At 37.0% G+C, this 15638-nt stretch overlaps 1 protein-coding gene across 7 annotated transcripts in view; it reads left to right on the forward strand.

Annotated features, from left to right (window-relative positions):
• Positions 1 to 15638, forward strand: part of MBD5 (methyl-CpG binding domain protein 5) — a 154585-nt gene that overhangs the window by 82743 nt on the left and 56204 nt on the right. For 6 of the 7 annotated variants that reach the window (XM_023730371.1, XM_023730375.1, XM_023730377.1 and 3 more), the window contains 3 exons: positions 3213 to 3315; positions 4455 to 4635; positions 9759 to 11894. In XM_023730371.1, the coding sequence (XP_023586139.1) occupies positions 3213 to 3315; positions 4455 to 4635; positions 9759 to 11894 (2420 nt within the window). The remainder of the gene's footprint in view (positions 1 to 3212; positions 3316 to 4454; positions 4636 to 9758; positions 11895 to 15638) is intronic. The other variant, XM_023730376.1, reaches the window with a different exon arrangement.

The following is a 15638-nucleotide window of genomic DNA, read 5'->3' on the forward strand; positions in this document are numbered from 1 at the left end:
TAATCTTCTGGATTTCTGATTGCTGTCTCTCTATGGATTCTTGCAGCCTGTTAAATTTGTCATTATGCTCTTCTCTAATCTTTTTAATTTCCTCTATTGAGTGTTCTACACTTTGCTTAATTTCCTTCCTAATTTCTTGAAGAGTTCTGTATATTAATCTTTTGTATTTTGCCTCCAGTAATTGCAAGGAATTTTCCTCCTCTGGAAAATTTCTAGATTCATTATTTTGGGAGCTTGCTGAAGCCATCATGAATTGCCTCTTTATGTGATTTGATGTTGACTATTGTCTCTGAGCCATCAATAAGTTATTATATTTATTTTATGTTTCCTTCCTGTATCCTAGCTTTTTGTTTTATTTTGTTATGCCCTAATAGGCTGTTCGTATGAGGTAGTTTGATTATTGGCACCTTTGAAGCTCTAATGTCCTGTCACCAGGTGGTCAGATCTGTTACTAAGTATGTGAGCTCAGGTGTCTCCCCACTCTCCCTGTATGGATTCAGCTCAGGTGCCCAGGTAGATAGCCACCAAGTGTGTGGTGTAGGCTCTCACTTACAGTCCTAGAGAGGCATGGGTGATTGGTGTAGGCACAGGCATCTGGCTGCAGCAGAGGGACACACTCTGAGCACGGCAGGAGGCTGACGCTGCCCACCCACCCCACCCCCGAGTGTCCAGGAGGAAGGCATGTCTCTGTTCCCTAGAGCGCGTAGGTGGGTGGGTTTTGCAGCCAGACTATGAGCACCTAATGCTGTTGGCTGTGAGGACTGAGGGCACCTCTTATTCTCGGGTCCCTATTGCAGGTGTGTAGGTGGCGCAGGTGGAGCCACCAGTCCTCAGGCCATTGAGGTGGGTAGGTGAAGACCCTGCTTAATGGGCAGAGCAGTGTCAAATGTCAAGAACCTGCCTCTTCACAGCTGAAACAGTTGAAATTAGGGTTCCAGTATATATCCTGTTGTACTGTGGTAATGAGGGCCTACGCTGTTGAGATGGGCCCACACAAGTCTGTGCGGGGGAAAGGCACACAAAATCCATGTATCCCTTATGCTTGTGCCTAGGCAAAGGAGCTCTGCCTACCCTGGTGTCCTGGCTTAGGGGTGCCAGCAGTTTATTTTTTCCCGTTTGTTAATTTGTTCACTCTCCAAGGCAGGGATAATGGCTCCGGGTGTGTGACAGATCCTACTTCCAGCCCAGGGAACTCAGCAATTGCTGAAGCCGGTCCAGGACCCAGTGCAGAGCAGGGAGTGGGGAGGTAAATGGCAGAGAGGTTTTTCCCTAAGGGGGGTGTTTTTGATCCGCACGGTAAGCTGTATGCAATTGCTTATCTTTCGCCGGATTGAGGGCTGCTTCTCACTGATTCTAGACTCTCAGCATCTGGGTCTCTCCCAGTGTGGAAAACGTGCCTCTGGAGCACAGCTGTTTGCCTGCCTCATGGCTCACCCCCGAGCTGATCAGGCCTGAAGGGTTCAGGGTCTCGCCCTGTCATGTCTGGCTCCTCATTGCTTCTGAACCGTCTTTCCCGCCCCCTGCCACTCAGTCTGGTTCTTCAACTCTGCCTTTGATGTTTTGGCTCCCAGATTGCCATATATAATCGAATCACTTGTTTTTTTGGGTCTTTGATGTAAAAGCGTCCACTGGAAGCATCTGACTCCTCCACCATCTTGGCCCCACCTCTCCAGAAATTATTCTTTCTATATCATCTATGAAAAAAACTGTTAGTGTAAATAAATGAATAAGTGATTTGACAAAGTTGAGGGTTTTAATTTAGATTTTCTTCTGCACATATCACTTATATGACTGTCCAGAAACAAAATATAAATTACATTTTGAAGCTGGTTCATTTGATACAAAACTAATCTTTTTTTTGAGACAGACTACCCCCAGTAGTGTAATGCTGTTTATGTATATGAATGTATATGAAATGGAGAGTATTATTTCTGCATGAATTTGATCAGAAGACATAAGTGAAGGTTTTCTGTAAATAGTCACAAATAAAAGATACTCTCAAATGAAAGTTACATAATAATTTTCAAAACATTATATAATGAAGTTGTAAAATCAATATATTAATAATTAAAGTCCTAAAATGCAAACTGCCCATATTAAACTAAACCCCATTGTAAATAAATCAAAAACTTATGTCAACTGAAATTTTAGTACCTAATCTGTAGACTTGATTCACATATCATACTGACTTTTATGGCTGGAAGAGTAGGAACATTGAGAGCACCTACTCATTTACCAGCCAGAAGCCTGCAGGGCACATTTTTGCTACCTGAAACTTATTTCCTCGAAAATTCCCATTCTTTGTCAACTCTATTTGGCTCTTCTCTCCTTCTCTGTGCAGTTTGGCATCTCAGTATAATTGGAGTTGGGCTACACTGATCTGTCCATATGCAAAGCAGCATAAGGATGAAGGGGAAAAAAGAGAAACTTGTTTTTACCCTGGCTTCCAACCGGCTTGTTCAGGTTCTGAATCCCTGCTGACAATTTGCATTTCTAGCAAGTTCCCCGACAGTGCTAATGCTGCTGGTTAGGGACCAATTCTGAGAATCACTAGTGGAGCAGTGGTTCTCAAAATTTATTATACATAAGAATCACCAGAGCATCTTGTTAAAATGTTGATTCTGATTCAGTATATCTGGGGCATAAATGCAAATTCTCAGCAGGGATTCAAAGCCCTGGTTTTTACATAAGGTCATCTTGGTTCTAGACTCCAAGATTAAAAGGGAGCAACGTGTTAGGCCCAACTTTTGTAGATTTACCGACTTTCTGGTTCAGCTCTCAACATGTTCCTAAATTTCAGTTTTTCCTCAAACAGTTTAAAAACAGGTCTTCTAGTTTAAAATGGTAATGATTACTTTCGTGTAGTTCTTGATGCTTTTTTGCCTGCTTCTAACTGTCCTTTCTTCAGATATAGTAGCAACCTTCCTGAATAGCATTTTTCCCATCTTCAGTCCACTCTTATTTTTCAAAATGTTTTATTCAATCTTCTACAAAGATCTGTATTTTTCTGAGAAATATTTTGGTTCAAAAGAAAGAGCTGTCGTGTTAGAGGCTATAATTTAGTAGCTAACACAATATTGACAAAGAAAATGATTTTCCCTAGTAGGAAAATATCCTGTGAAGGACAGTCAGACTATAAATCATGCCTTTTTTTTCATATAATATGCGTAGTCAGAATTGTTTCCTGATGTTTTTTAAAACTATTTTTACAGTCCCAGTGGGTCTTTGTTATCTTGCTTGGAGCAGGTTAAAACATACCTGCTTACTGACGGAACATGCAAGTGTGGCTTGGAATGTCCTCTTATCCTTCCCAAGGTAACCGTTTCACAAAAGATCTATCAGCAGTTTTTTTTGTTTTTTGACTTTTTTGTCTTTATGTGTTTTATATATTTGCTTTTCTCATTTGGCATTTTATTTTTCTATAACTTCTCCAACATATATGCAATTTAAATCTTTGCCTAATTAGACATCTTTTGCATGCCTTTTGGAACGCTTAAAAGATTGGAGGGGGAAAAAAAGGATTGTAGAAATAGTTCAAATCCAAGAGTCATTTTCAAAGGTGACAAATCTATATTCATATTAAATATTTCATTAAAACTACTTTTGCACCTTTTTACTAGAGCTATACCTATGCTCTATATTTAAATAGTGCAAAATTTTCTTTTACATTAACTGTTCAAATCTGATGTTATTGTTAGCACTAGTATTGGTGATGTTGATAAATCTGCCACAAATCTTTCTAAAATCACAAAGCTGAACCCTCATAGCCAAAACTTGAAACTGTTTCACTCCTGTAAAAGGTAAAAAGTAAAATAATTTTAAATAGCAATATATTATTTACTATAGAAATAGGTCATTGCTCTCTGGATGTCTATTATAGTGCTACATTTAGAACTGAATATTAATAGACAACTTTTTCCTTTTCACTTGTATGTCACCTCACTCTCCCCTCCCCGAAACAGGATTTGAACCATCTTACAATGATATATATAATAAAAAAAAATTTTTTTTTAAAAAACAGAGAAATTCTTGAAATTGGAGTGAAAAGGTACTATTAATACAGTAATAAAGTAAAAGACCAAAGAAGAAGTTGGCATGTAGAAATATTATAGCTTTTTGGGTTTTTTTTTTAACTTTATTTCATCTGTTTTTATTCTGTTATAACGTGAGGAAGTATCTAAAACTGGAAACATTATCAGATATTGTACCTTTACATATATTTATCTTGGCTATTTTAGAATTAGGATAATTTTAATTAGTTACTTTGTCACTGAAACTCTTGAGCAGACGTATTTATTAAGTTATATAAAGTTGTTTTTCTTAAATTTAAAAACTTAAAGTTTTGTTCAGATTTGTGGTCTAATGTGTGCACAACAATTTTTTTTTAAGAAGTGGATCTTTTTATTAAATGTTTTAACAGACATATTCTAAAAAAAAGACTGTACTTTTTCCAGGTGTTTAATTTTGATCCTGGAGCTGCTGTGAAACAGAGAACTGCAGAAGATGTTAAAGCAGATGAAGATGTCACAAAGCTATGCATACATAAAAGAAAGATCATTGCAGTGGCCACACTTCATAAAAGCATGGAAGCCCCACATCCTTCTCTGGTGCTCACCAGTCCTGGAGGAGGAACAAGTAAGTAATAACGGTGAAGGGTTTAGGAGTTCGCCTCCCCCACTCCTTTCCTAGAGAAGGAATCATTAGAAATCACTTTGCCAAACATTTTCTCTTCTGCTTTTCAAGCATGCACAATGCTTTTAAAGTTCTGTGTTCTATCATTTTATTACAAAATAGCAAATTAGTTTTGTAAAACTACCATGAGGTTGTTTCCCAAAACCTCCTGTCCAGATCATCTAGTTAAACAAGCAGAATAAACACTAATTAGCACATAAAAATGCTATGCAGATGTGTAGAGCTGCACTAACAAAAGAGGAAGTGCCACTGCTTTTTAGGAAACAAATGGATCCTTTTTCATTAGGGTTAGAATTGGAATGTGTGGTATCAAGTCCTCAAATGCAACATAGCAGTGTTGTCAGGGACTAGCAACCTTATTCTTTCACTGTAATAGTTACTTATTGAACACCTACTAAACAGAAATCACTTTGCCAGGAATTTTTTAAATCTCCTTCCAAACACACACACACACACACACACACACACTTTTATTTTTTTAAAAATTCAAAGCTGCAGAAAAGTTACAAATATACTTCGAGTAGCCATGTCCTCTTCACCTCCATTCGCCAATTAACATTTTGTTGCATTTGCTTCCCCCATCCTTCCTGCACTTATTTTTGGCTGAACCTTTTGCCAAGAAGTTGCAGATACTGTGACAGTTCATCCCCAAATATTTCAGCACATAGGAACATCTCCTGCATAACCACAGTATAATTATCCCATTCAGGAAATTTAACATTGATATAATATTATTATCTAATACACAGTCCATATTCAGAATTCTTCAATTGTCTTAATAATGCCCTTTGTTGCTTTTTTTTAAATCTAGCCTTTTTTTTAAATCCAGGATGCAATCAAAGTTTGTGCATTGCATTTAGTTATTGTTGTAATTCTTTAATCCAGATCAATTCCCCAGTGTTTTTCAGTCTTTCATGAACTGACATTTAATTAAGAGTCCAGGCCAGTTTTGCAGGATGTTTCTCAATTTGGATTTGCCTGATTGTTTCCTCACATTTATACTCAGATATGTGTGTGTGTATATAAAACATTTACCTGAGTATAAATATGTATAAAACATTACTTCGGGGCAGATATCCCAATAAGCAAGGTAAGCATGGTGGGTTTACTTGTGCTTACTAATCTGTAGTGAACAATTTCACATTTTTTCACCTCATCCAGGCTTCTCCTTTTAGGTATGGCTGGCATCTGTCTCTCTCTCAAGCCCACAGCACCTTCCTACAGAATCAAAGCCTGTTTTCACATTTACAATCCTTGTCAGGGATAGATTACCCAGTAAGCAAGGTAAGCACAGCCACTTTTGCATATTTACTAATCTGTAGTAACCAGTTTCACATGTTTTCCACCACATCAAAGATAATGTGAAGATGTTCACTACAGATGTGGTGAAAAACATTAAACTGTTCAGTACAGATGAGTAAATACCATGCTTACCTTGCTTATTGGGGAATCTGCCCCTGCATTACACACACACACTTTTTGTTAGGAATGCCACATAGGTGATGTTGTGTGTTTATCGGGAGGCACATAATGCCAATTTATTCCATATTGATGATTGCTTGGTTAAGGTTGTGCCCATCTGATTTCTCCATTGTTAAGATACCATTTTCTTTTTATGATTAATATGTAATCTCTGAAACTACATTATACTTTGAGACTGAGGAATTTCTTCTCTTAAGGGCTAGAATATGAACTCCCTCTAAAATATTACAGTCTAGTTAATACTTGAGTAGTAATTCAGGCTAAAATATGGCTAAGCACAAAAACATTTGTTTATGCACAGTAAGTAATGTTGTTCTCTGAAGTTCTGAAAAATAGGAATGATAAGTATAGCCTTTAGTGATCAAAGAAGGCTTTATGGCAGAACTAAAATTTGAACCAGCCCTGGGAAATAGTAGCATTTAGACATAGGAGGGGATAGGAAAATTATTGTCCAGAATGAGTAAAATGTAATTATAGCATAATTAAGGGATGATGCGGAATAATCCGACTTAAGTGGAAGATTAAGCCTGCATATGCAAATTGGGGCCAAATTATTGAGAGCCTTGGATATGAAGAGGAGCAATTTTGACATCATACAGGTAATTAAAGATTCACACTTATAACTCATGTGAACAGGGCAGGGAGAGACAAATTTGACAGTTATTAGAATAGAGCTCCTATCCAATAACCTTCTAAACTTTAGCAGGAATGGTGAGAAAAAAATGCTCCACTAAGGTACGTAAGAAAAAAAAAAGTTTCAGGGGATCTTGTTGTTTTCTTTTAATGAGCTACATTTTGATAATTAAAAGATATTATAACAATTTAAAGTTACCATTATCCCAGCACCTTGATGTATAACTATTTTTTTTCTCATATTACCTTGCACCCATGTGGGCACATACTCTATTTGCTGCTGTTCTCCCTTCATATTACATCATAAATAGTTTTACAAGTTTCTATAGTCTCTCTAATTGACATTTTAATGAACCTAGCGAATCTTCTTCCAGGTCATGTGTCGTATTTGTAAATACAAGTTTAATTCTTGAAAGGTAAATATTTTACTAGCACTGGTAATAGATACATCTCCATCCCCTTTAAACTTGTACATTTTGATGGATTAATTGCTACTCCTTCACTAGCTTCAGACATAACATTTATTATGATTTCTTAATTTTAAAATATGTTATCATATGGTTGAGTTTTAAATAATCAAAAGTTCAAAGACTTGTATAGTAGTTTTAACCTCTTCATTTTACATACATAAATCATAAGTTTCTTTATTCTTTTGAAAGGTCTGCTTGAATATACATGAAAGCACTCGATGGGTGCCTAGCATTTACATTTGCCAACTCGTGTATGCTTTAGTCCCTAACTGTGACATAACCCCAACCTGTCTTTTGATTGTTTGTTTAATATTGCTGTTATTTTAAAGATGTTAACTATTTTTCCTCAGATATGGAAGAAATCCTTTCTTAACCAAGCTAATTTCTAAATTCCTTTAGTTGAATATAAAAAGTGTCTGTATTTTTAATCATTGAGTTGTAGATAACTAAATATATAAATACATTGATACCCAAGAAGAGATACAAGTCAGTGGTTTTATTACTGAAGATAACATAGTCAATTTCATGATAATGCTAATAATGTTAATACAGTTATATTCTTACTATATGCCAAGTACAATGCCCCAAGTATTTTTTACGTATTATTTCTTTAATTACAAACTTAAAAAAAAATTTCTCTTTAACAAGAAAATCAGCTTCAGTCCAGTGTATCTGCTGAAATTTCCTTATTCTGTTGGCTCTCAACTTTTCATGTATTATATTCCAGAAATCACTCTATCAAAGAATCTGAGCTCTACCACAATGGAAAGAGAAAGCCCACGTTTCCCAAGAAAAACATATGTTCACTGCATTCCCTTACTACTTGAGTGCATCCTGCCTAGACTTCTGTGTACCCCAGATTGAGAATCACTGTCTGTGGAGCCTTGGTGGTGCAGTGGTTAAGCGCTCCACTGCTGACTGAAAGGCGGGTGATTCGAACCCACAAGCCACTTCACGGGAGAGAGATGTGACTTTGACAGTCTGCTTCCATAAAGGTTACAGCCTTGGAAGTCCTGTGGGGCAGTTCTACTCTGTCCTTTAGGGTCGCTATGAGTTGGAATCAACTCAACAGCAATGGGTGTTTTGATTTGGTCTTAGAAATTGTTATGACACAATTTGACCTATATACTATCTAGCAGGTAGGAGAACTATATTTATATACTTAAATGTGTGTTCATGCATTTAAATAAATATACTGGTTGCAAATGAATTTAAGTATACCTGCTAATATTGTAGGTCACAGAATGAGGATGACAAGTATATAGCATAATAGTACCACTTTCATCTCCTGTGCTTATAATAGATAAACACATTGGCAGTTTCTCATGGAACCCAGCCACAGCTCAGCATCCTTTTCAACACAGCTCTCTAAGCAGCCACTACCAATTGATGAGAATTGTCATATGAAATGAATTTTATTTGCCATCCATGTTTTAGAAGACACAACTTTATAAAATAGTTAAACACCCTTAGGGGCTAAAAAACTTAAACTTAGAATTCCAACATGATAGAGTGAAAATTCTGTATGATGCGCTAGCTTGCTTTTGTTGCCTATATTCTGTCTGATCTCCAAAAGGACTGAAGGGATGCCAAAAAGCTGGGGAGAGAGAAGTGTATTCGTGTAAAAAGAGAATACTCGATTGGACCCTAGTACTGAAGGGTTTAGCACCCTGACTCAATTTTGCTTGAGAATTCTATCCTAATAAAAGAATTGCAATCTTTTACCTAAATTGGTTGGCTAAGGCCATTTTTACAGAAATGACTGATTAGGGGCAAATAAATTACATTGTTACAGACGTGATATCAAGCTCAGCATGATCGCAACATCACTGCATTTTTTTGTTATCACTCTCATAAAAGATTCAGAATCCATTCAGTTACTTCACAAAAATTAAAACTCTTTTACTCTCACAGTGAAAAACGTTGGGATAAGTAAGTGTTACTGTAGCTGTCCTGAGGCAGTTTCAGTAGGGTAACAAACATTTACAGGGTACCAGATTTTCTGGTACAATGGTGATTTATTCACATCAGCCAAGAAAATATTACACCACACAGATTACAATTCTTTGTTGTAACTGTGTTCTTTAAAAATCAAATCCAACAAGATAACAACATCACCATTTCCATCTGGGCTGTCAATCTTGATTTTGCGTATTATTATTATTTAATATTATTTGAATGGCTAATGTCAGTATGCACTGATTTAAATCCCCATCCTTTCTTAACAGACAAGAGGCAAACAAGTATGATACACAGTTGTTAGGACTTTGGTCAACTATAAGAGATATGTGTGCATTTTTTAACTCAAAATTTAATACAGAGCATAAAACATTTTTAATTGCATAGAGTTGCAGCTTCTGTTTGCAAACTTCTATTTCCAGATTCTCTCCTTTATTTCCTTCTTTCCTCCCCTCCCCCAGTAGCACACATGCACAAAAGAATTGAGACTATTAACTGTTTTTTTTTTCTCTTTCACATCAGATGCAACTCCAGTAGTACCTTCTCGGGCAGCAACTCCAAGATCAGTAAGAAATAAGTCTCATGAAGGAATTACAAATTCTGTGATGCCAGAATGTAAGCATCCTTTCAAGTTAATGATTGGATCATCAAATGCCATGGGAAGGTTGTATGTACAAGAACTGCCTGGGAGCCAGCAACAAGAACTCCACCCCGTCTACCCCCGGCAGAGATTGGGCAGCAGTGAACATGGACAGAAGTCTCCGTTCCGTGGCAGCCATGGAGGCCTGCCCAGCCCAGCATCATCAGGATCCCAGATATATGGAGATGGCTCAGTCTCTCCAAGGACTGACCCACTTGGAAGCCCTGATGTTTTCACAAGAAGTAATCCTGGTTTTCATGGAGCTCCCAATTCTAGTCCTATTCACCTGAATAGGACTCCACTTTCTCCACCTTCAGTAATGCTACACGGTTCTCCTGTACACTCATCCTGTGCAATGGCTGGAAGGACTAATATACCTCTTTCCCCAACCTTGACTACAAAGAGTCCAGTAATGAAAAAACCAATGTGTAATTTTTCAAGTAATATGGAAATACCACGAGCAATTTTCCACCACAAACCACCCCAAGGCCCACCACCCCCTCCTCCACCTTCTTGTGCTCTTCAGAAAAAGCCATTAACATCTGAGAAAGATCCACTTGGCATTCTTGACCCTATTCCTAGTAAACCAGTGAATCAGAACCCTGTTATCATTAATCCAACCAATTTCCATTCAAATGTCCACTCTCAGGTACCTGTGATGAATGTAAGCATGCCTCCTGCTGTTGTTCCTTTGCCAAGTAATCTCCCTTTGCCAACTGTAAAACCTGGGCACATGAATCATGGGAGTCATGTACAAAGAGTTCAGCATTCAGCTTCAACCTCCCTGTCCCCTTCTCCAGTGACATCCCCAGTGCACATGATGGGGACTGGAATTGGAAGGATCGAGGCATCCCCCCAAAGATCACGTTCATCTTCCACGTCATCAGATCATGGAAATTTCATGATGCCACCTGTAGGACCCCAGGCCACTTGTAGTGGTATTAAGGTTCCACCCAGGTCACCAAGGTCAACAATAGGGTCCCCAAGACCATCAATGCCATCAAGCCCTTCTACCAAGTCCGATGGATATCATCAATACAAGGATATCCCTAATTCATTAATTGCTGGAATGAGTAATGTACTAAATACCCCAAGCAGTGCAGCTTTCCCTACTGCATCTGCTGGAAGTGGTTCTGTAAAGAGTCAGCCTGGTTTGCTGGGAATGCCTTTAAATCAGATCTTGAACCAGCACAATGCTGCCTCCTTTCCAGCAAGTAGTTTACTCTCAGCAGCAGCCAAAGCACAGCTAGCAAATCAAAACAAACTTGCTGGTAACAACAGTAGCAGCAGTAGCAATTCTGGAGCTGTTGCCAGCAGTGGCAACACTGAAGGACATAGCACTTTACACACCATGTTCCCTCCTACTGCCAACATGCTTCTCCCAACAGGTGAAGGGCAAAGTGGTCGAGCAGCACTAAGAGATAAGCTGATGTCTCAGCAAAAAGACTCAATGCGGAAAAGAAAACAGCCACCTACCACAGTATTGAGCCTGCTCAGACAGTCTCAAGTGGATAGTTCTGCAGTTCCTAAACCTGGACCCGACTTGCTAAGGAAGCAGGGTCAGGGTTCATTTCCCATCAGTTCAATGTCTCAGTTACTACAGTCTATGAGTTGTCAAAGCTCTCACTTGAGTAGCAATAGTACCCCGGTTTGTGGGGGCTCAAATACTGCTTTGCCTTGCTCTGCTAACCAGCTGCATTTTACAGATCCCAATATGAACTCCAGTGTTCTTCAGAATTCACTGACACAGAACATACCTTTAAGAGGGGAAGCCGTGCACTGCCACAATGCAAACACTAACTTTGTTCACAGTAACAGTCCAGTCCCAAACCACCATCTTGCAGGTTTAATAAATCAGATTCAGGCTAGCGGGAACTGCGGGATGCTCAGTCAGTCCGGCATGGCTTTAGGAAATTCATTACATCCCAATCCACCTCAGTCAAGAATTTCAACGTCCTCCACTCCAGTGATACCAAACAGCATTGTTAGCAGCTATAATCAAACAAGTTCTGAAGCAGGTATGGTTTTATTAGAAAAAAGTACCCAAAGGTACTAAACTTTTCTACGTTTTTTAAATTTGTACCAAAATATTTATTATGATAAGAGATGATCCTTTCCCCATTGTGAAATTCTCATCATTTCTTTAGTATTTATAATTTTATTTACAGAACGCTAGGTATTTGTCTATTAGGAAAAATGACAGCCAAGGGTATTCCATTGTTTCCGTTATTTGTTGTCAATCTGTGTCATTTTGAGCATTGTTTGACTTTCAGTTGGTTATATAATCATTGGACTTTAAACTGCAAAAGAAGCCATAGAAGGCAGGGTTTCCGAGTTCGTGAAACATGTACTTGGTCTATGCCAATATAAAAGCCGTTTTCGCTAGCTTTTGCTTGTATTCAAGTAAATGAAGCTCATCTTGGAAAACCCAAAAAAGGCAAAGATAAATGGATATTTTTTTCTTGCTGCTGACCAGAAATAGGTGAATGGATAGGAAAAGGTAACAAGAAGTTGTATGAAGTAGAAAGCCATCTTCTAATGTTTTCTTATCCTAGTTTGCTATTCTTTACTATTATTTGCTTGAGAACATTCAAAAATGGATATTGGCTACTCCCTTTATAAAAAAAATAATAATAATTTAAGTTTTCTAATAAAAAAGCCTTGAAAACATGATTTCCAGAATTTTTTATCTGAAATTATTTTAGAATTTTTCTTGTAGAACTGAACCATCATTTTTACCACTGACATTAAGGTTTTGAACCCAAATTTACTGTTATCTCTTCATCCACTATTCATGAAGGAGACAGACTTATTTAAAAGTAGGCACATTAGAAAAAAGAACTGTGTTGTGTGCAATAGAGTCCCCAAAAATGTTACAAAGAAATTGTAAAGAAGCACTGAAGAGGTAAAGTCGTTGAGGCATCAGAAAACTTGACCCTGAAAACATTAGAAAGTACACCCAAAACCCAACACTAATGATTTGAGAGCTTTATGAGAAATGCCAGAAGGAAATAAAAGGCAATGTTAGAGAGAATATTATTCAGATATGAAAACAGCGGGCTTTAAAAACCAGATTGCTGCTGGATATGAGAAGACTGCTGAGGCTTTTAGTAATAAGCTATTGTATAGATATGTATAGAGTATATTAACCACCGTCCTGGAAAAGTATTATAACCTACATGTCTTTTGTTGCTGATCTAAAATCAGATGTTTTCGTTCCTAGTGTTGCCATTTATACCTGCCATCCTCCACAACTTGTGTTACGTGTTATGTTTTGATGTTAGTATTTAATGAAGAACTGTTCAATGACCTCTTATGTTAAAAGAGTATAAGGTTTAGAAGATATTTTAAATGATTAGTGCCTTCTTGATATTCTTAGTCTAAGAAATCTCACAAAAGTTTGTTTTTTATGTGTTTAACAGGATACTTATGCCATAAGGGCTTCCAGTTTTTCCCAGGCTCATCTTCATTTTTAGATAATTCCACACAAATGAAAATTTCATCTTGTGCATTTAGCAGATCAAAGTTACATAAAGTCAATAACTATTTAAAAAACACCTTATTTATTGAGCATACCATCAATCATTTAGATGAGACAGTGTTAGTCTCATTATATTATGCCTATAAGTTTTGATACCCCTTACCTCGACTTATTTCGTTTCAGGTCTAAATTCATATGTGCAAAGTGTATGTATTTTTTTTTAATGATGTATTTTAATTCATTTATAATGGAAAAGACCAGCATTTATTTATATTCTTGTTTCTTCCAGTTGTCAAGTTTAGACTAATTTTATGTAGCCTTGTTCATTTTCTCCTTGCTTCATGCATTTCTGTAATACATCTGACCTGGATGGCCAGTACTGGGGTGTCAAAACACAGAAGTTGAAAATTTATTAATATAAATGTTAGCATATAAAATAGCTAGAATAAATATCTAATAATGATACAGATGTGGCCAATCATGTGTAAGCTAACAAGAAGCATATGCTTAATAAAAGTCTAGGTCAGTAAGGATTTTAAAAATACAAAACCTAATAAAATTAAATACTAATTAATTTACATAGGTCTGATATCCAGCTAGTTATGAAAATAGATAGATTTACTAATTAATGTAACTCTTTGATACACTAAATATTGAAGAGGTTTCTAATGCCATTTTTCTTTTTTGATGTGTAGTAAACTGTGACAACTGAGTGCTGTCATTGTAATTGCCTAGCCTAAATATCCATTTACACTGACATTTAGTCACCCATCAAGTAATCATATAGCACGAAGGTTGGCATTCAGAGTGAAACAACAGATGACAGTCACAGCTCTCCCTGTAAGTGTTGCTAGATATTCCTAGCAGACCAATTAGACATGAGAAGAAAAACACATTTTATTCTTAAAATGTTGGTTAGACCTAACATTGAGTACTGATTTTGTGTCAGGTGATTTACCTATATTATTTCTAATTTGTACAGCTTTCCAAAGTAGAAGGCTTTATTGTCCCCATTTTACAGATGAGGGAACTGATTCTCCGAGAACTTAAATTTAACTGCCCAGGATCACACATAATTGCATCAGGATTTGCATCCAGGTTCATCTTTCTGAAATCCATTTTCTTCCTGGCTGTATAAGTTCCCTCATCTGAAACATTTAGTGATCAAAAATATTTTTTCAGTTTCAAAATTTTTTAAATTGTGAAACAGATAATGAATTAAAGTGCATTGATGCATGTTAGAAGCCACATTTGTAAACTTTTGATGCACTTTTAGTTATCAACAAAAGTTAATTCTTTTTGCCTCCTTTCTTTAGACTTTGATATCATAGTGTACAACGATTAGAATGTTTGTGTCAATGCAGGTGAAATGTCCAGAATGTAAAGAGAATTGCCCCTCACTTCTGAATCCCATCTGGTAACCTTTGTTTAATGAATTGCTATCACCTTACTTACTCAGAGAGTGGGTTTTGTAGTGGGTGATGTGTCACTAGACCTTTGAAAGAGGTGACTGTGCAGATGCTAGTCATGCCATTCCAAGCATGCTGGAAAATCTAAAAGAGACCCACAGGTAGCATGGTCCGACTCTACCCTTTCAGAGATAAGGCTGCTGGGCCCAAAAGTGTTTATGACTGGTTACAGAGCCCGAACAGAACTCCAGTGACCTTCTGCCCAATCCAGTGTCTGTTTTCTACTCTCCTAAGGAGTAGCTCCAAAATAATATACTACCTAAGACATTAATTAAGATGAGAAATCTTTCACTTGCTCTGAAAACACTTACTTTGATTGATAATTTTTCAGGAACTTCTTTTAAAGAGAGTTTTTCCATCATAAACCAAATACTGATTTTTAGGCCATGGCAGTTCCATGGGACATATGTGAATTCCATGGGACACATTTTAAATGTATTGCAATCCAAGAATGGAAATTGGAGGCAAAGATTAGTAACAAAGTGAGATAAAAGACAAAATTCTTAGAAAACATTTCTAAAATAAAGGATATACAAGGCTTTATTCTATTTAATGTTTTCAAACTGCCAGTCCTCTAAAACTCTCTAAACACTTTGCATTATAAAGTTTACAGATTTCTATTAGCTTTTTCAATATCAAATTATAAGTTAAGTTTAATATTTCAGTATAACAGATTTCAAAACTGACCAGTAGGACACTTGATGACGTTCCTCAAGTTATAAAGCAAAGGTCTGGTGGATCTGACAACCAAACCCCAAAGTTCCTGAATCTTAGTCCAACACTCAGACTGCTAAAGGAAAGTATGTTCTGGA

The sequence above is a fragment of the Trichechus manatus genome, unplaced genomic scaffold, assembly GCF_000243295.1.
Source record: "Trichechus manatus latirostris isolate Lorelei unplaced genomic scaffold, TriManLat1.0 scaffold00036, whole genome shotgun sequence".
In the NCBI taxonomy this organism is placed as follows: Eukaryota; Metazoa; Chordata; class Mammalia; order Sirenia; family Trichechidae; genus Trichechus; species Trichechus manatus.